Below are 20,000 nucleotides of genomic sequence, written 5' to 3' on the forward strand. Positions count from 1 at the left end.
ACACACTGTTACAGTAAACACACAAACTAATGTTACAGTAAACACAAACTAATGTTACAGTAAACACACAAACACACACTAGTGTTACAGTAAAGACTCTAACACACACTAATGTTACAGTAAACACACAAACACACTAATGTTACAGTAAACACACAAACTAATGTTACAGTAAACACACACACTTACAGTAAACACACAAACTAATGTTACAGTAAACACACACACTTACAGTAAACACACAAACTAATGTTACAGTAAACACACACACTTACAGTAAACACACAAACACACACTAATGTTACAGTAAACACACAAACACACTAATGTTACAGTAAACACACAAACACACACTAATGTTACAGTAAACACACAAACTAATGTTACAGTAAACACACACACTGTTACAGTAAACACACAAACACACACTAATGTTACAGTAAACACACAAACACAGACTAGTGTTACAGTAAACACACAAACACACACACTGTTACAGTAAACACACAAACTAATGTTACAGTAAACACAAACTAATGTTACAGTAAACACACAAACACACTAATGTTACAGTAAACACACAAACTAATGTTACAGTAAACACACACACTGTTACAGTAAACACACAAACACACACTAATGTTACAGTAAACACACAAACACACACTAGTGTTACAGTAAACACACAAACACACTAATGTTACAGTAAACACACAAACACACTAATGTTACAGTAAACACACAAACACACACTAATGTTACAGTACACACACAAACACACACTAGTGTTACAGTAAACACTGTAACACACACTAATGTTACAGTAAACATACAAACACACACTAGTGTTACAGTAAACACACAAACACACACACTGTTACAGTAGACACACAAACACACACACTGTTACAGTAAACACACACACTAATGTTACAGTAAACACACACACTGTTACAGTAAACACAAAAACACACACTACTGTTACAGTAAACACACAAACACACACTAATGTTACAGTAAACACATAAACACACACTAGTGTTACAGTAAACACACAAACACACACTAATGTTACAGTAAACACACAAACACACACTAATGTTACAGTAAACACACAAACACACACTAGTGTTACAGTAAACACACAAACACACTAATGTTACAGTAAACACACTAACACACACTAATGTTACAGTAAACACACAAACACACACTAGTGTTACAGTAAACACACAAACACACACTAATGTTACAGTAAACACACAAACACTAATGTTACAGTAAACACACTAGCACACACTAATGTTACAGTAAACACACAAACACACACTAGTGTTACAGTAAAGACTCTAACACACACTAGTGTTACAGTAAAGACTCTAACACACACTAATGTTACAGTAAACACACAAACACACACTAATGTTACAGTAAACACACACACTGTTACAGTAAACACACAAACACACACTACTGTTACAGTAAACACACAAACACACACTAGTGTTACAGTAAACACACAAACTAATGTTACAGTACACACAAACTAATGTTACAGTAAACACAAGCACACACTAGTGTTACAGTAAAGACTCTAACACACACTAATGTTACAGTAAACACACAAACACACACTAATGTTACAGTAAACACACAAACACACACTAATGTTACAGTAAACACACAAACACACACTAGTGTTACAGTAAACACACAAACACACTAATGTTACAGTAAACACACAAACACACTAATGTTACAGTAAACACACAAACACACACACTAATGTTACAGTAAACACACAAACACTAATGTTACAGTAAACACACTAGCACACACTAATGTTACAGTAAACACACAAACACACACTAGTGTTACAGTAAACACACAAACACACACTAATGTTACAGTAAACACACAAACACACTAATGTTACAGTAAACACACAAACTAATGTTACAGTAAACACACACTAATGTTACAGTAAACACACAAACACACACTAGTGTCACAGTAAAGACTCTAACACACACTAATGTTACAGTAAACACACACTAATGTTACAGTAAACACACACACTAATGTTACAGTAAACACACACACTGTTACAGTAAACACAAAAACACACACTACTGTTACAGTAAACACACAAACACACACTAATGTTACAGTAAACAAAAAACACACACTAGTGTTACAGTAAACACACAAACACACACTAATGTTACAGTAAACACACAAACACACACTAATGTTACAGTAAACACACAAACACACACACTAATGTTACAGTAAACACACAAACACTAATGTTACAGTAAACACACAAAAACATACTAGTGTTACAGTAAACACACAAACACACACTAATGTTACAGTAAACACACAAACACACTAATGTTACAGTAAACACACAAACTAATGTTACAGTAAACACACACTAATGTTACAGTAAACACACAAACACACACTAGTGTTACAGTAAAGACTCTAACACACACTAATGTTACAGTAAACACACAAACACACACTAATGTTACAGTAAACACACAAACTAATGTTACAGTAAACACACACTGTTACAGTAAACACAAAAACACACACTACTGTTACAGTAAACACACAAACACACACTAATGTTACAGTAAACAAAAAACACACACTAGTGTTACAGTAAACACACAAACACACACACTGTTACAGTAAACACACAAACACACACTAATGTTACAGTAAACACACAAACTAATGTTACAGTAAACACACACACTGTTACAGTAAACACACAAACACACACTAGTGTTACAGTAAAAACTCTAACACACACTAATGTTACAGTAAACACACAAACACACACTAGTGTTACAGTAAAGACTCTAACACACACCAATGTTACAGTAAACACACAAACACACTAATGTTACAATAAACACACAAACTAATGTTACAGTAAACACACACTAATGTTACAGTAAACACACAAACACACACTAGTGTTACAGTAAAAACACAAACACACACTAATGTTACAGTAAACACACAAACACACTAGTGTTACAGTAAACACTCTAACACACACTCATGTTACAGTAAACATACAAACACACACTAGTGTTACAGTAAACACACAAACACACACACTATTACAGTAAACACACAAACACACACTGTTACAGTAAACACACAAACTAATGTTACAGTAAACACACACTAATGTTACAGTAAACACACAAACACACACTAGTGTTACAGTAAACACTCTAACACACACTCATGTTACAGTAAACACACACTAGTGTTACAGTAAGCACACACTGTTACAGTAAACACACAAACACACACTGTTACAGTAAACACACAAACTAATGTTACAGTAAACACACACTAATGTTACAGTAAACACACAAACACACTAGTGTTACAGTAAAGACTCTAATACACACTAATGTTACAGTAAACACACTAATGTTACAGTAAACACACACTGTTACAGTAAACACACAAACACACACTACTGTTACAGTAGTGTGTGTTTGTGTGTTTACTGTAACAGTGTGTGTTTACTGTAACATTAGTGTGTGTTTACTGTAAAAGTAGTGTGTGTTAGCATATTTACTGTAACAGTAGTGTGTGTGTTAGTATGTTTACTGTAACAGTAGCGTGTGTTAGCATATGTACTGTAACATTAGTGTGTGTTAGCATATTTACTGTAACATTACTGTGTTTTTGTGTGTTTACTAAAACACTAGTGTGTGTTAGAGTGTTTACTGTTACAGTAAACATGTTAACACACACACTACTGTTACAGTAAATATGCTAACACACACACTAATGTTACAGTAAACACACTAACACACTAGTGTTACAGTAAATATGCTAACACACACTACTGTTACAGTAAACATGCTAACACATACACTACTGTTACAGTAAACATGCTAACACACACACTACTGTTACAGTAAACATGCTAACACACACACTGTGTTAGCATGTGCTAACACACACACTACTGTTACAGTAAACACTCTAATACACACTAGTGTTTTAGTAAACACACAAAAACACAGTAATGTTACAGTAAATATGCTAACACACACTAATGTTACAGTACATATGCTAACACACGCTACTGTTACAGTAAACATACTAACACACACACTACTGTTACAGTAAATATGCTAACACACACACTAATGTTACAGTAAACACACTAACACACTAGTGTTACAGTAAATATGCTAACACACACTACTGTTACAGTAAACATGCTAACACACACACTATTGTTACAGTAAACATGCTAACACACACACTACTGTTACAGTAAACATGCTAACACACACTAATGTTACAGTAAACATACTAACACACACTACTGTTACAGTAAATATGCTAACACACACTACTGTTACAGTAAACATGCTAACACACACTACTGTTACAGTAAACATGCTAACACACACACTACTGTTACAGTAAATATGCTAACACACACACTACTGTTACAGTAAACACTCTAACACACACTAGTGTTTTAGTAAACACACAAAAACACAGTAATGTTACAGTAAATATGCTAACACACACTAATGTTACAGTAAATATGCTAACACATGCTACTGTTACAGTAAACATACTAACACACACACTACTGTTAAAGTTAATATGCTAACACACACTAATGTTACAGTAAACACGTTAACACACACTACTGTTACAGTAAATATGCTAACACACACTAGTGTTACAGTAAACACGCTAACACACACTACTATTACAGTAAACATGCTAACACACACTACTGTTACAGTAAACACGCTAACACACACTAGTGTTACAGTAAACATGCTAACACACACACTACTGTTACAGTAAACATGCTAACACACACTAGTGTTACAGTAAATATGCTAACACACACTACTGTTACAGTAAATATGCTAACACACACTAATGTTACAGTAAATATGCTAACACACACACTAATGGTACAGTAAACACACAAACACACACTAATGTTACAGTAAACACACTAACACACACTAGTGTTACAGTAAACATGCTAACACACACACTACTGTTACAGTAAACATGCTAACACACACACTACTGTTACAGTAAATATGCTAACACACACACTAATGTTACAGTAAACACACTAACACACACTACTGTTACATTAATATGCTAACACACACTAGTTACAGTAAACATGCTAACACACACACTACTGTTACAGTAAATATGCTAACACACTACTGTTACAGTAAATATGCTAACACACACACTAGTGTTACAGTGAACACGCTAACACACACTAATGTTACAGTAAATATGCTAACACACACTCTACTGTTACAGTAAATATGCTAACACACACACTAGTGTTACAGTGAACACACTAACACACTACTGTTACAGTAAATATTGTAACACACACACTAGTGTTACAGTGAACACGCTAACACACACTAATGTTACAGTACACATGCTAACACACACTAGTGTTACAGTGAACATGCTAACACACACACTACTGTTACAGTACATATGGTAACACACACTAGTGTTACAGTAAATATGCTAACACACACTACTGTTACAGTAAATATGCTAACACACACTACTGTTACAGTAAATATGCTAACACACACACTAATGGTACAGTAAACACACAAACACACACTAATGTTACAGTAAACACACTAACACACACTAGTGTTACAGTAAACATGCTAACACACACTACTGTTACAGTAAACATGCTAACACACACACTACTGTTACAGTAAATATGCTAACACACACACTAATGTTACAGTAAACACACTAACACACACTACTGTTACATTAATATGCTAACACACACTACTGTTACAGTAAACATGCTAACACACACACTACTGTTACAGTAAACATGCTAACACACACACTACTGTTACAGTAAATATGCTAACACACTACTGTTACAGTAAATATGCTAACACACACACTAGTGTTACAGTGAACACGCTAACACACACTAATGTTACAGTAAATATGCTAACACACACTCTACTGTTACAGTAAATATGCTAACACACACTAGTGTTACAGTGAACACACTAACACACTACTGTTACAGTAAATATGCTAACACACACACTAGTGTTACAGTGAACACACTAACACACTACTGTTACAGTAAATATTGTAACACACACACTAGTGTTACAGTGAACACGCTAACACACACTAATGTTACAGTACACATGCTAACACACACTAGTGTTACAGTGAACATGCTAACACACACACTACTGTTACAGTACATATGGTAACACACACTAGTGTTACAGTGAACATGCTAACACACACACACTAATATTACAGTACACATGCTAACACACATTAGCCGTATATCTGTGCTTTTCCTCAAAGGGCTGGATTGATGTCAGAAACCCATCTGAAAGCAGAAAGGACATGGGGATAAATCTCCCTCCGTGACATCATTACAGTGTCTCTGAATACATCAAACACTTATAAGACATGGTGTTTACAGCAGAACATTGGTGTAAATTCCAGTGTTTTATGTAAAGAGGCGTGTAAAATGTTGAAACATTCTTGGCTAGGAGACGGAACAGAATGTTAACTGGAAACACATGTCTGGCTGAAACCTCGAAATATGTATGTGTGTGTGTGTGTGTGTGTGTGTGTGTGTGTGTGTGTGTGTGTGTGTGTGTGTGTGTGTGTGTGTGTGTGTGACATCTGCTTCCTCAATATCCCCATTCTGCCCTTATACAACTTTTTTTTTGTGGCAGTAGGAGTATTAGAAGAAAAGTCATACTTCCTCTGGAAAAATTCTTCAACTGCTTCTCCTTGTTGAGAACATAACGCTTTAATAAAGAAAAAACTTTAACATTTAAACAAATGTTAAAGTTTAACAAATAAAATTATTGCTGTAATGTTAATAAACAAATATACCAGCAAATAAATAACCTAGCCATTACTACCACTATACAGTCCTGACATTATTGTTTTTTTTCTGGAAGACTTATATTTTCTAATAAACATAACTTACAATTAAAGCTGCTTAAGTCAAAACTTTGTAAAAAAAAAAAATTGTATTATTAGAAGTGTGATGTTAGCTAGCAGGTAATAGGAGCATGCATATGTTTTTATTCATTAATATCCTTATAGTTTAGACAAGGCTAACATTCCCTGAATTTTTTGTAGAGCTGTGGCGATAATACTGCACAGCGATGCCTCGAGATACGAGCGCTTTGAAATACGAATTTTGATATACAAAACTGTGATTCGACCAAATTTTTGCCTTGAGATAGGAACAAATTTTTGAGATATTAGCATCCGAGCCTCCCCCGCCGAAACAAAGATCCCCAACAACCACGTGTGCTGTTTCCCCCGCCTCAGCTTCCCGCGTCTCACTCGGTTAAAGCCGCCTTTCCACTGCACACGACAAACGACGGCCGATAAACCGGAAGTCATTCATTTCCTATAGAGAGTCGCAAAGGGGCTGCGTGAGGTGCCGACCATCTGCGGAGCCGTAATTTAAAACGACCGGCAGATGTTAGTGAGGAAAGAGTGACAAAAAAGGCAAAAACAAGTGAAGAAAAAAGTGATGAAGAAAATGAAGCAAAATTAATGTAAAGAAATCAGAAATTGTTGCAATTAATTCAGTTAAGTTTACGAGAATTTCAGTTGTTTGTTAATTTTAGTGAAGTTTAGTTACGTTCCATGTGTAAAGTAGCATTTTGCGATTCTGTCTCATTTCGATGACACTGTTGATTAAACCAGTGACTCATAAAGGTTGTGTTTATTCAAGTTTGAAACATCATGTCTTATTTCTAGAAAATTGGTGTTTAATGTTAGTTTTGATGTAGTTCATCTAGATGTTTGTGTTTATGGTGTAAATCCACCTCTTCTCACTATGTAAAAAATATCCAAATTATTCTTGGGAAAAAATAATACAAAGATTTCTTCACTAAAATTTCACAAACGCTGCCCATTTTTTTACCTGTTCCACTTTTTACACACAGTTCCAGACTGACTCACAAAAAAAAGTCACCCACACTATAAAAGTCATTATAGATCACAATAATAGTGAGACTGTATCACTATATTTTATGTGGATTTTATCACACACAAAAATTTCCTTGCTTTTGGGAGTAAAATCGCTTCGTACTAAATTAAACAAATAATAAAAACACACAAAATAATCACATAGCACTCAGACTAGTGGGTATAATTATGAGTAAAGGATTATTATTATTATTATTATTATTATTATTATTATTATTATTATCTAGTTGCTCTTTCAGGAGTCAGTAGAGTTTCACACTATGGAGTGCACTGTGTATGGTGTATCATGTTTTTCAAAGTTGCTGACTATAAAATGTCTGAAGCAAACAGGTGCTGCTTGTTATTTTCCTCTCTGAGAGTAAATGACAGTCGATCCGATGGAGAAATCAACTCTCATCAAACTCGGAAGATGGGCGACTAAAAGCCTGTTAAAAGCTCAACAAATAGAAATACACTGTCTTTAACGACCGTGTCCGTGTCCATCTTCTCCAAAGCGGACTTCCTTCCAAACACACCCTCTCTCTCTCTCTGCAGTCTAATGCATCGTGCTATACGATGCATGAAAGCAGAATTGAACGCTTCCAAGGTGCTGTAACAAACACCCTTATAGAGTGCTGACGTGCAGTCATGATGGTGTCGGTGTTCGTTCTACTTATTGCCGGTTTTACTGAACACACAAACAGCCTCGTCACTGGCAGGAAGACATGCTCACCTCTGCATTAGGCCCTACTGCACTCATAAGATGTTTAACGGATCGCCGAACGTGTCAGTAATTGGAAGAGTTTGAGAGTCTGTTTGAGAAATGCCTTTTCCCCTGAGGAAATTTTTCACTAATGTTCCTGAAAAATGCCCTGATGATATTTTATGCACAGACGGACGACTATAATTAGGTATCCTGATGCACCGATTGAACTGATTAGTCTGGATTTTAGACCCGTTCCCTCTTAGTAAAGTTTATTGGTCCATCTGTTTCCTTTGCTCTTTCCTGCATTGCTATTGGGCCTTTGGTAATGTCAAGGAATGTTTAGTTTAATCGTTTATATAATAATTCAATGAAATGTATAAAAAAATAAATAAAGGTAAACTTTCTAAAGCTCCCAGAAGTGAAATTAGAACTTGTTATAAAATAAAACATTGTGGACTTGAAGGTGAACTGAAAGATTAAGTAAAGGTGCTATTCTTGGTTGTACCACTAGGCAGAAGAAAAGAGCAATAAACTTTGCATTATAATCTCAGATTCTGGGGAAATGTGCTAATGCTAAAAATACCAGAGAAGACAAAAGAATGTCTGAGCAAAGAGTGAACATTTTTAATAACAAAGATAAGCTGTGGCGATACACTTCGCTGCTATCAACAGATACTGATAAGATCATATACAGTTCTCAGGCTGTTCGTTCCACTCCTCAGAGCTCAGACTTAATCTTATTTTTCACAGCTCTGTAGATATGAACGTCTCTCTGTGAATCGTAATAAACCTCCTGCACAGAAAACCGATTTCCCAGCATGCCCAGAAAACGCTCGTCTCGCTCGTAACGGATTCGGCAGGCCAGCAGGACCTCCGTGTTCTCTGAGCTCAGGTGTTCTATGGTGCTCAGCAGAGCGGAGAACGTCTCCTCCAGGTAAACGATGTCCGCTCCCAGGACGAGATCGTAGCCACCGGAGCGATAGCGTGTTAATCCTTCTCCCCACGTGAGCTCAGAAACTCGCACGACCCCCTGTAGTGCTGGAGGAACGTTCTCCTTCACGTTGGCCTCCAAGATCTCCAGGGCTGGGCTCCGGTCGGTGATCGTCACGTCGGCTCCTGGTGGAAGTAACGGAATCATCTGGAACTTTATTATTTATAACACAGACTTGATCGTGTGGCGTCGTTATTGCTTTATCTTTTTTTAAGAATTCTTCTGCTGTATCATATAAGAAGAGAGTCACATGATTTCTATAATAAACACAGATGAATCTACATTTCTACAGGTGTATATTAGATCACAGTGAATTGCTCACACCGAGCAGCGCAGCGACGATTCCCACCAGTCCGGTACCAGCGCCGAGCTCGATGGTGGTTCTGTTCTTCAGATCCACATGGCCGAGCTCCAGGTACATGCACATCACCACCGCCTGAGAGAGGAGCAACAGGGCAGCTATAACAAGCTCCGTCCTAAACTGGTGTTTAATTATAGTTTTACCGAGATATAATATCGATTCGGTAAGTATCGTGTGTATCGATTCCGTATCTGACTCACCGCGTCCCACACGACGGCAGCCACGCCCCCTTTTCTCCAGTCCTGAGCCAATCGGATGCTGTGTTCGGCGAACCGGAACTCAGCAGAAGACGAGTGGAGTTTGGACAAAGAGGGCAGGATGTTTTCATTATAAGGCACCAGCGCCATGCTGACAATCAGGCACTATGATGCCTTATTACTGATATAAAATACAGCACTGATAATTCAGCAGAAAGCGCTCGAGACACCTCACGCGCATTGTTTACATCGCTAAAACTCACGGATTAATAAACTCTCTGTTGTAAAACACGACTCACGTTCACACAGTACAGAAATATAAAGGTCTGAAACGTTATTGCTGTTTTTAAGTGAACCGTTGAATTAAATCAGCCAATAAAATCCGTGTGCGCGAGGCAGGGTCGAAATCCGGAAACGGAAATGACGACATAGGGTTGTGTTTTAAATCACACACACTATCCCCTACATAGTGAATAGTTGTTTAAAATCACACACAATAGATAGATATCTATGATCACACACACTTTTTCACCCCTTGTAGAAGTGCACTATAAAGTCAACAGTGTTTGATTTAAAACACAACCTTCTACTTCTTACTGTAATTTTATAGGAAGGTGCGACCTCTAGCGGTTAGAGGGAAATCTTGTCTACTGCATTTAACCAGCAAGTGAGATTTTCAAGCCTTTATTTATTTATCTATCTATCTATCTATCTATCTATCTATCTATCTATCTATCTATCTATCTATATGTTAGTTAACAAATTAATCAATTATCGATTTAATTAATTAATTAACTGATTAATTAATTACTTATATTGAATTCGTTTTTATTAATATATTCAAATGGAACTTTACATGTTACAACAAGTAATTTGTCAAAATGATCACACAAACTGGAATTTCTAATGTATATAAAAGTTTCTGAATGAATCATAAATTATAACTTTATCTCGTAATGTTATTCAGTTTGAATCAAACACAATGTCGCCCTCTAAACTGCATGTCGGATAATTGTTATATTATGACACCTACTTGGTCTAGACAGACTCTGTGGTTTTAAAAACGTATATCAATATCAGAAATATATCACATCATATCAGAAATTAGTACACCACACTGTGTACACCACACTGTGCATTATTATTATTATTATTATTATTATTATTATTATTATTATTATTATTATAAAATCTTTTTCTGGGTTTCCCAAGACTTCCCATAAATACCTCTGTAGGATGAACAACAGCAAACTGCTCATAATTTTGAAGTACTGTGTGGCAAGTGGATTCCCAGTGCTCCCAGGAGTTACATTACAGCTCAATCAAATATTAAGAACAAAATGTGTTCTCTCAGACAGATTCATTACATATAATGATATCACCAGCTCATAGACATTTATGGAAAATCACGGGAAATACCAGGCAAAGTGAAAATGGTATATGAGCAACATCTTATAACATCAGATAATAACATCAGATAATAATCTCTGTAGTAGCTGGAAAGCCGAGCAGGTAGAAGCTCTGAGTTAGACATTTTGTAGAAGCATTTTTTATTTTTATTACGAGAGAAGGGTGTGATTTGGGTTACAGAAAAAAGTGGCATTTTTCAGTGGACCTGTTTATTGGATGTTTGCGCTTTAAACATCACCAGAAACTAAAGGCACCACACGACTGTAAGTAAATAATCAACATATATTCATTGACATTCTTATGAGGATGATACACAGCTCTATCTGTCCATTATGTGCTTGCTCCAGTCTGTTTAATTATTATTATTATTATTATTATTATTATTATTATTATTATTGTTGTTGTTGTTGTTGTTGTTGTTGTTGTTGCTGTTGCTGCTGTTGCTGCTGCTGTTATTATTATTATTATTATTATTATTATTATTATTCATTATTATTATTATTATTATTATGTCTTCTTGTTGTTCCGTTGTCTAAAAGCCGGAAGTAATTAGCATTCGATAGATTTGTAGTTAAATGCTAAAATAAGGTCTGTGTTTAACATAAGATCATGATATTTTCACGTTTAAACAAAAATATAAAATAAACAATATTCACTATTACAGTGTCGTGTTTTGAGGCTCCTTGTTCAGGGGACTTGTATATAAACTGAGGTATCGGAAATGACGTCGAATTCGATTAATTAACTAGTGAATTAATTAGTAAAAAAAATACATATTCTGCACGAACGTGTAGAAGTGATGACATTTCGCAGTTTAGTTTCTGCAATAATACAAAAGTCAATGAAAAAAAAAATCCCACTGTGTTTTGTTTCACATCTTAAACATGATATGTCAGAACAGTGATGTGTGTCAAGGTCAAATAACAGACATTCCAACCTGCAAAAAAGTCATTTCCGGGAGGTATTCCGAAACACCACCCCCAACCCCCAACAAAAAAAAAAAAAAGGAGGACAAGTTAATTAATAAAATACAGCTGTTTATGTTCATGTAAGTTCACAGTGCATTAACTAATGTTAACAAGATTTGAAAAATGTTTTAGTAAATGTTAAAATTAACATTAACAAAGATAACTAAATGCTTGGGGGCTTAGTGGTTAGCACGTTCGCCTCACACCTCCAGGGTCGGGGGTTCGATTCCCACCTCCGCCTTGTGTGTGTGACCCGAGAAGTTCGGATGAGAGGTAGAAAATGAATGAATGAAATAAATGCTTTATAGTTCATGTTAACTAACGTAGTAAACTAATGAACCTTATTATAAAGTGTTACCCAATTGTCTGTTGATTATATTAAAACATGTCGATCACTTTTACTATTTATATAAGCTGAAGATTAAATGAAACGTGTTGAAGTCACGTCAACACGTTTTATAATCATTTACCCCGCCGTGGGCAATGCTGAAGTCACTGTTACGAACCGTACAGAGTGCATCATTGTCATTATGCTTAACACTTATAAGACAGGGGGACACTTTCGTGTAGTATGGGAGTTTTTCCTCCCCACAGTCCCCTGAGTCACCTCAGACTTGCTCACTGGGAATAAATACAAACACATTGTAAACTAAATCTATCTAATATTAATCTTGAATTTTGTATTCAATTGATCTTTATATTATTCTTTATATTAACCTTTTGTTCTATGTTTATGTTCTGTAAAGCTGCTTTGTGTAGCTGCTTTTTTATCAATTGTAAAAAGTGCCATACGAATAAACTTGAATTGAATTAACTGGTTAAAAGCTACTGGTTGCTGTCATTTTTCTCAGTTCTATCTTTTTTCTTATTTTTTTTTTATTTCAGCAATCATGTGCACCCAGATAAGCACCCAACAGACAATATTCATCTTTCTACTGAGTAAGTCCAAGGTCTGACTCGTCCAAACAGATGGTGTGCGAGTGTGCTAGTGTAAGAAAAGCATTCGATTGGTTGACAAGTAACGAATGATCTGTTTATGTGTCTAGTGGTTCTTCCAGTGTCTCTAATATCTAATGACCATAAACTACTGAATGTGAAAGATCCCGTCCTGCTCACCTGCAACAAGTCCTGTGCAGGGGATGTGAAATGGATGCTTTCGAGTCGGCCTGGTCTAATTGTGAGTGAGTGTAGGAGTGGCGTTTGTGTTGAAGGCAACGCTTTTAAGAAACGAACAAGGCCTGTTCATGGAAAAGCGTCTCTTCACCTGAACCATGTCAAGTACAACGACAAGGGCTGGTACATCTGCTACTGTGACACCTTAGAGATCTGCCAGTTCTATCTGGATGTAGTGTGTAAGTCAATGATTTGTCCCTTCTATATAGATCAGATTCGTAAATACTGTATGTAATCTACCCCAAATGAAGAGGTGTCATAATAATGTGTTTTTTCTGGAGCTGAAACTGCTGAGTCTAACAGTTGATGCCTACTAACTACAGTGTGTTCTCTATTGTCTCATTAAGTTTCTAGTGTTAAAAGCGTTCGTGTTGGAGCCGATGTGATTCTTCCCTGCTACGCGGCTACAAACAAGACGATCGCTGACAACGACATCAGAGTTCAGTGGGAAAAAAATGGCAGAACTGTCGTGAAGCTTCAAAAGGGGAAGATGAGCTACGGTCCAGGTTTCAAAGGTCGTGCCTTCGTTACAATGAACCAGTATAAAAATGGAGCTCTGTCCCTGACCATTCTCAATGTCCAGCAGTCTGACCAAGGAATATATCGCTGTAAACACAGACATGAGGAAGCAGGTCAACCAGAGGCCGTCACTCTCAGCGTCAATGGTGAGTTTCATTCAGCAGAAAGTGACCAAGTGAGAGAACATACAGAGAGCACTACACTGAATATGAGAAGGTGTGAACATGTGCATTTCCCCCTCAGAGACATTAAAAAATTCAAAGGTTTTTTTTTTTCCGATTTAGTACACTGATTTATTAAACTTAATATGTCCAACCCATAAACGAATAGAAGACGTTACTTTCAAGCGAGATATTTCAGGCACTGCAGACTAGACTTTAGAGTTTCCTAACAATTTTTAGATCATTTGATTTTAATTTTGAATTTATGTCTTTCAGAGTGTGAAGCACTAAAGCAGTCCGTATTCCCATGGTGGGGAATTCTTTCTGTGCTAAATTATATATATTTTTGGAAATAATTGAGATTAGACGAGCAAAGGAGCTCTCAAAGCTTCAAGAAGTCGTCACAAAGTCGTCAAGAAGTCATCAAGGAGTCGACAACTCGGGAGTTGACCTTAAGAAAAGCGAGTAATACACTGGGACTGGAAGTGTGAACAGAGAATCTGATACATAGGGGAATAAACATTGACAGTTTAATCACTATGACAATGAAAACCAACTCCATTGGGTGCCATGAGGTATTGATTGAAATAAGCAACTCTGACAAAGATTTTAAAGGTTTGAGGGGTTTACACTCGTCCTGAGAAAGACGAAAGCAGATGTTGAGCACTCACATGCCATAGTGTACTGTACATGAATTCAAAGAGCTTATGAAATCATCTTATACTATGCGATACAGTCATGAGTAACTTTTAATGTTGTGCCGATCATTTTTCATGTAAATGGAATTGATGATGTTGTTCTTATCGTGTACATTAAATCTGTGTTTTGATTCTGAAAAAGAAAACATGATGTTATTTGGCAATTATGACATTTAATGACAATCAGGCTAAGGAACAGTTTTTACCCCACAGTGGTCTTTTAGAAGGATATAATTACCCCCTTCACCCCTTTGTATATATTTCTATATTTATACGAGTATGTGTGTGTGTATGTTTATATATATATATATATATATATATATATATATATATATATATATATATATATATATATATATATATATATATATAGTAAAGGTCATGATGTTGGAATGATATGAGCACATATTTAAATTTAAACATACAGCTTCAAAGTGTTTTAGTATCAGAGCTTTATTAAATGCTAGCTTTATTCCAATACCTCTCATACAGCAAAGGTTTGTGATGCATAATATATTTAATATAATAAGAATAATATACATTAAATTGAGAACAAAAAAAAATTTTAGCAAAAAAAAAACCCAAAGGTAAATTAAATGTATAAAGTGTTTTAAAGTGCCTTTAGGATCTGGATTGTACCTTATGATTCGTGTAGTTTAATGTTAATCAGCGTAAATGTTCGCAATTTCTTTTGTTCAAACAGTAATGTTTGTTGTAAAGGATGAATCGAGTGTGATGTAGCACAGTGATATCGAGGGAACTGGTTTATGCTGCGCGTTACAGTGCAAGATGTCAACAGTGCAGATGTGGTCGGAGTTTTTACCCCAATGGCACTCCATATTTGTGCATGGACTTCATATAAAGCACGTTGGCATGTTGCATAAATCACAGCCTTTGTTTAGAAAGATAAACACCAAAATTGTTAATACAGGCGAGAGGGAAAAAAAACAATCAAAATGAAAATCAACAGGTCACGGAGAATCCATTTTGTGTTATTAACACTGCTTTTAACACACGATTTAAGTGTGTTGACTAGCTGGATTCTTAGCTAGCTAGCCTGCTAATTGTTACCAAAGCACAGCCCTGAATTATTATTATTATTATTATTTATTTTATTTTTTTTAAATTCTTAGACATTCTGAGTTATGACTACTCAAATGCTGTCTTGCTAACAAGCCAACTGGCAAATTAGGTAAATAGCTAGCATAATGTTTAGTATGATGTAACAAAATGTCTCTCAAACTGTCAAGAACACTTAAAGTTCCATTAATCAACTTTTAAATGAGATGAGATTTTAGTCATTATATGAATTACTATAAAACACCGGGCGAAAATCTTTAAAAGGTTTTGAGAAAATAAATACATCATTTAATTTATAATCTATTCCTGTCACTAATGTTAGCTGGATGCTAATTCATGAGATTTCCTGGAGAGATCCATGGTTTGTTTTGTTTTTTGTCATATTGTAGCTTGAATGTGCTATGGAAATGTACACAATTCCAAATTAGCGATAAATCTGCTAGCGATCGATGTGGCAAAAGTTGCTTGCTAATATGCGCTACTTTGCCAATTAGTTCCCTCAGCTGTCAGAAACCGATGTATATTCTCACACAAAGCTATTTTTTTACTTGTAAATATTAAATACAGAATAATAATGGGGTAATGAATGAGGGTATGTTTTAAAACAGCACTGGAACTGACAGACTAATGATAATTTTGTCACTAAATCTTCTCGTAACTGCTGCAATTTTTTGCTTCGCTAGCATTTTAACACACTTAAACTGTTTGTTCTCCACAGCAAATAAAATCTCATAATTCTCTCACATAATACTCTCACAATATTCTTTTACTAGAAAGAAGAAAGGAATCATTCTGTTTTTCTTTTCACCTCAAAACATCTAGCGTCTTGGTTAATGCTTTGGTAGCTGATGGTGTTAATGTAGCGCAAACTAAACTTAATGTATTAACGATTAGGTCTTAACATCATGGCCACATGGCAAACAAAGTGTTGGATTTGTTTTTTAAGATTACAAATATTGGCTAAGCTTAATGCTAATCAAGGGAATTCTTAGCTAATCGACTGTTGTCTTCTACTCAGGCGTCTGGGTGTCAGTGTTTATTGTAACAATCTGTTTCTAGAAACTTCCACTAGAATTTGGGATTCTAATTAGCTCCTTGCTAATACATGATGCTAGTTTGCCAGGTTGCTAAAGGTCTCAGATGTAAACACAGCAGTGTTGTCATGTCCAGATCCAGGAAACGCTTAATCATTACATGGCTGCAAGCAGTAATAATAAAAGTTTTGGCCCCCTACCCCTCACTAGCCACAAAAAAAAACACAAACGATATTATTACATGTAAGTCAAATGTGTAATGTTCTCCAAAAAAAATATAAAACATTTTCACGTGCCAGTGCCATGCTGCAAGTTTTGCCCCTGCTGGCTTTACAAACAAGGTCACTGCGTTATGGTGGGGATGCTGCGGGATCGTTTCATCACCAGCCGAACCTCCACGTCTGGTAAACTGTCCTTTTTGCTCTGAGCACAGCCTTCATCAGTCATGGCCATGTGCAGGTCGAAGCGCAGAGACACTGATTTTTTCCTCAGCTTTGGATTTCCTTGGAAAAACGATCCCTCCCACTGTTTAATCAACTTATCAATCTTCTCTGTTCTAAATGAGAGAGAAATCCACTTTACTTCACCAAACTATAAGCTCCTAGCTCAGTTTATTTATGTGAAACAAAAGCTGATTAGCTCGAGACAACACAGGAATGATCAAAACCTTACATAGTGTTACTTAAAGTGAAAATCGTTAGCGTCATTGGCTAAGAGGTTAGCTTAGATTGTGGTGTTTCTACAAAAGAAGCTATATTTCTGCGTGTAACTTGCTAAGTTTGTTGACAAGCTATCTAACATTTAACTAAGTTTTGCATCATGTGTTCAAAATAAAGCACCAGCATGGAATAATAAATAAATAAATTACAGAAATGAAGACGGCTCAGAGGAAACAAGCCCAAAATGGACAGCGCTTTGAAACTTCCAGAGAATTCTACTGCTATTTGATATCACTGTGTATTGTTCAGCGGGTGATGTTTTATTGTTGTTATTATTGTTATTGTGTGTGTGTGTGTGTGTGTGTGTGTGTGTGTGTGTGTTTGCTTACTCGACTCTTCCGTGTCCCTCTGCACTCTCTCTCAGTACGTTCCCCTCCACAATTTCCTGAGTCTTCACCATGCTAATTTCCCCATCTCTGCTCGCTATGGGCTCTGAAACACACACACACACACACACACACACACACACTTTAGCTATAACCATATAACACATTGAATATATAATCTGACTCTGTGTGTGTGTGTGTGTGTGTGTGTGTGTGTGTGTGTGTGTGTGTGTGTGTGTGTGTGTGTATGTGTGTGTGTGTGGACCTGTGAAGATGACAAGGCTGCCCTGCTGGTGGAAAGCTGGACCCTGATTGGTTGGCTTCTCAGTGATTTCGCTTTCATTGTCAATGCCATTACACACTCCATTCTGCTGACTCGAAGGTTTACAGGGCTTCGGTTTCCAGGGCTTCAGTTTCCACGGCTGACCGTCCACACACAAAAACCTGCAAGAGAGAAATTGAACGCTAGCATGAATTTCACTAAACTGGCAAGATTATCAGAATTTCTCTTCCACCAATCTTTCAAAATCTCTCTTTTTTTTTACTATTTTATCATGCTGCTCAGCATGTTATCTCTCTTTCAACTGAGTGCTAACATTGTTTGATTAGCATGATTTCCACATTCTCAGAGTGAATGCGTGAATATCAGCGTGTTTGGATCAATCTGGTGGCTTGTTGTCGACATTAACCTATACAGCACCAATCTGTGCATGCCGTTCTGTCACTGAGAGATCAAAGATGGGCTTTTAATCTCAGGTGAAAACGATCTAGCAACAAGGTCTGCGTAAATGACCTCGAAGACGTCTATGATTGGCTCATGTCACTGTGGTTGACAGCAGAGTGAGTGATAGCCCCTCCCATGCACAGAGCCCCATTCTCCCATTCTCCACTGGAGAGGTCTGAAGAGGTTTTTTTTTCATTCAATCTTCCTTTAATTGGTGCACATGTGCGTCTCACCTGCCCTCCTCGTGCTCCAGCAGTCTCCTGTAGGTGGCGATCTCTCTCTCCAGCCTCATCTTGGTGTTGAGCAGTTGGTTGTGGTGTTGTTTCTGAGCAGCGAGACCTTCACGCACACCGTCCAGCTCGGCCTCCAGCTCGGACACAGAGCATGACAGATCTTGCAGCTGAAGCGTGTACTGATGCTTTGTGTGTTTCAGAGAGCTCTGCAGACTGCGTTCCTGCAGCACGTGTACACTTTGTCATCATTAAGGACTCATTGCTGTGTGTGTGTGTGTGTGTGTGCGTGTGTGTGCACGCTTACCATGGCATGTAGAGACTCGACCTCCACCTGTAAACCGTGCCACTGCTTTCGGACTTCCGTGAGCTCCGCCCTTGCCTCTCGCAAAGCCTCATCTCCACGACTCACCTGCACACACACACACACACACACACACACACACACACACACACATTATTTATACTTAATCCTGTGTGTGTTCTGTGAAGTATGAAGTTGCTTGGGCTTGGACTTTATAAGGGTCTAATCATTCAAGTCCAGAGTAAAAATAATTACCTTGGACTGTTGCCAAGACAACCAGTGTCAGTAGAGAGACTTTGAATACTGAGGTACAGATAAAGGACAAAAGTGTGTCTCAG

The 20,000-nt window shown here is 36.8% G+C and overlaps 3 protein-coding genes across 7 annotated transcripts in view; 1 reads left to right on the plus strand and 2 right to left on the minus strand.

Moving 5' to 3' along the window:
• Positions 1-9,369: 9,369 nt before the first annotated feature.
• mettl21a (methyltransferase 21A, HSPA lysine) lies at positions 9,370-10,738 on the minus strand. Its single transcript, XM_027160763.2, has 3 exons — positions 10,320-10,738; positions 10,083-10,194; positions 9,370-9,883 (listed from the first exon to the last, which is right to left on the minus strand). The coding sequence occupies exons 1-3, from the start codon at positions 10,464-10,466 to the stop codon at positions 9,486-9,488; spliced, it is 657 nt and encodes a 218-aa protein (XP_027016564.1). The 5' UTR covers positions 10,467-10,738; the 3' UTR covers positions 9,370-9,485.
• Positions 10,739-10,806: 68 nt separating this feature from the next.
• Positions 10,807-15,386, plus strand: LOC113651849. 3 transcript variants are annotated; one of them, XM_027160758.2, is made up of 6 exons: positions 10,807-10,983; positions 11,907-11,989; positions 13,580-13,633; positions 13,741-14,046; positions 14,215-14,532; positions 14,824-15,386. In XM_027160758.2, exons 3-6 carry the CDS (start codon positions 13,585-13,587, stop codon positions 14,901-14,903), a joined length of 753 nt encoding a protein of 250 aa, XP_027016559.2. In that variant the 5' UTR covers positions 10,807-10,983; positions 11,907-11,989; positions 13,580-13,584; the 3' UTR covers positions 14,904-15,386. The 3 variants fall into 3 exon arrangements, with proteins under 3 accessions (XP_027016559.2, XP_027016561.2, XP_027016560.2); XM_027160760.2 differs by lacking the exon at positions 11,907-11,989 and having other exon boundaries at positions 10,854-10,983; XM_027160759.2 differs by lacking the exon at positions 10,807-10,983 and having other exon boundaries at positions 11,315-11,989.
• Positions 15,387-15,680: 294 nt separating this feature from the next.
• The window catches only part of krt222 (keratin 222), an 8,552-nt gene continuing 4,232 nt past the window's right edge, over positions 15,681-20,000 (minus strand). For all 3 annotated transcript variants that reach the window (XM_027160855.2, XM_047800484.1, XM_047800485.1), the window contains 5 exons: positions 19,666-19,770; positions 19,362-19,582; positions 18,670-18,848; positions 18,408-18,510; positions 15,681-17,915 (listed from right to left, as the gene is read on the minus strand). In XM_027160855.2, coding sequence (XP_027016656.2) covers positions 17,702-17,915; positions 18,408-18,510; positions 18,670-18,848; positions 19,362-19,582; positions 19,666-19,770 — 822 coding nt within the window. In that variant the 3' untranslated portion in view covers positions 15,681-17,701. The remainder of the gene's footprint in view (positions 17,916-18,407; positions 18,511-18,669; positions 18,849-19,361; positions 19,583-19,665; positions 19,771-20,000) is intronic.

The sequence above is a fragment of the Tachysurus fulvidraco genome, chromosome 1, assembly GCF_022655615.1.
Source record: "Tachysurus fulvidraco isolate hzauxx_2018 chromosome 1, HZAU_PFXX_2.0, whole genome shotgun sequence".
Lineage (NCBI taxonomy): Eukaryota > Metazoa > Chordata > Actinopteri > Siluriformes > Bagridae > Tachysurus > Tachysurus fulvidraco.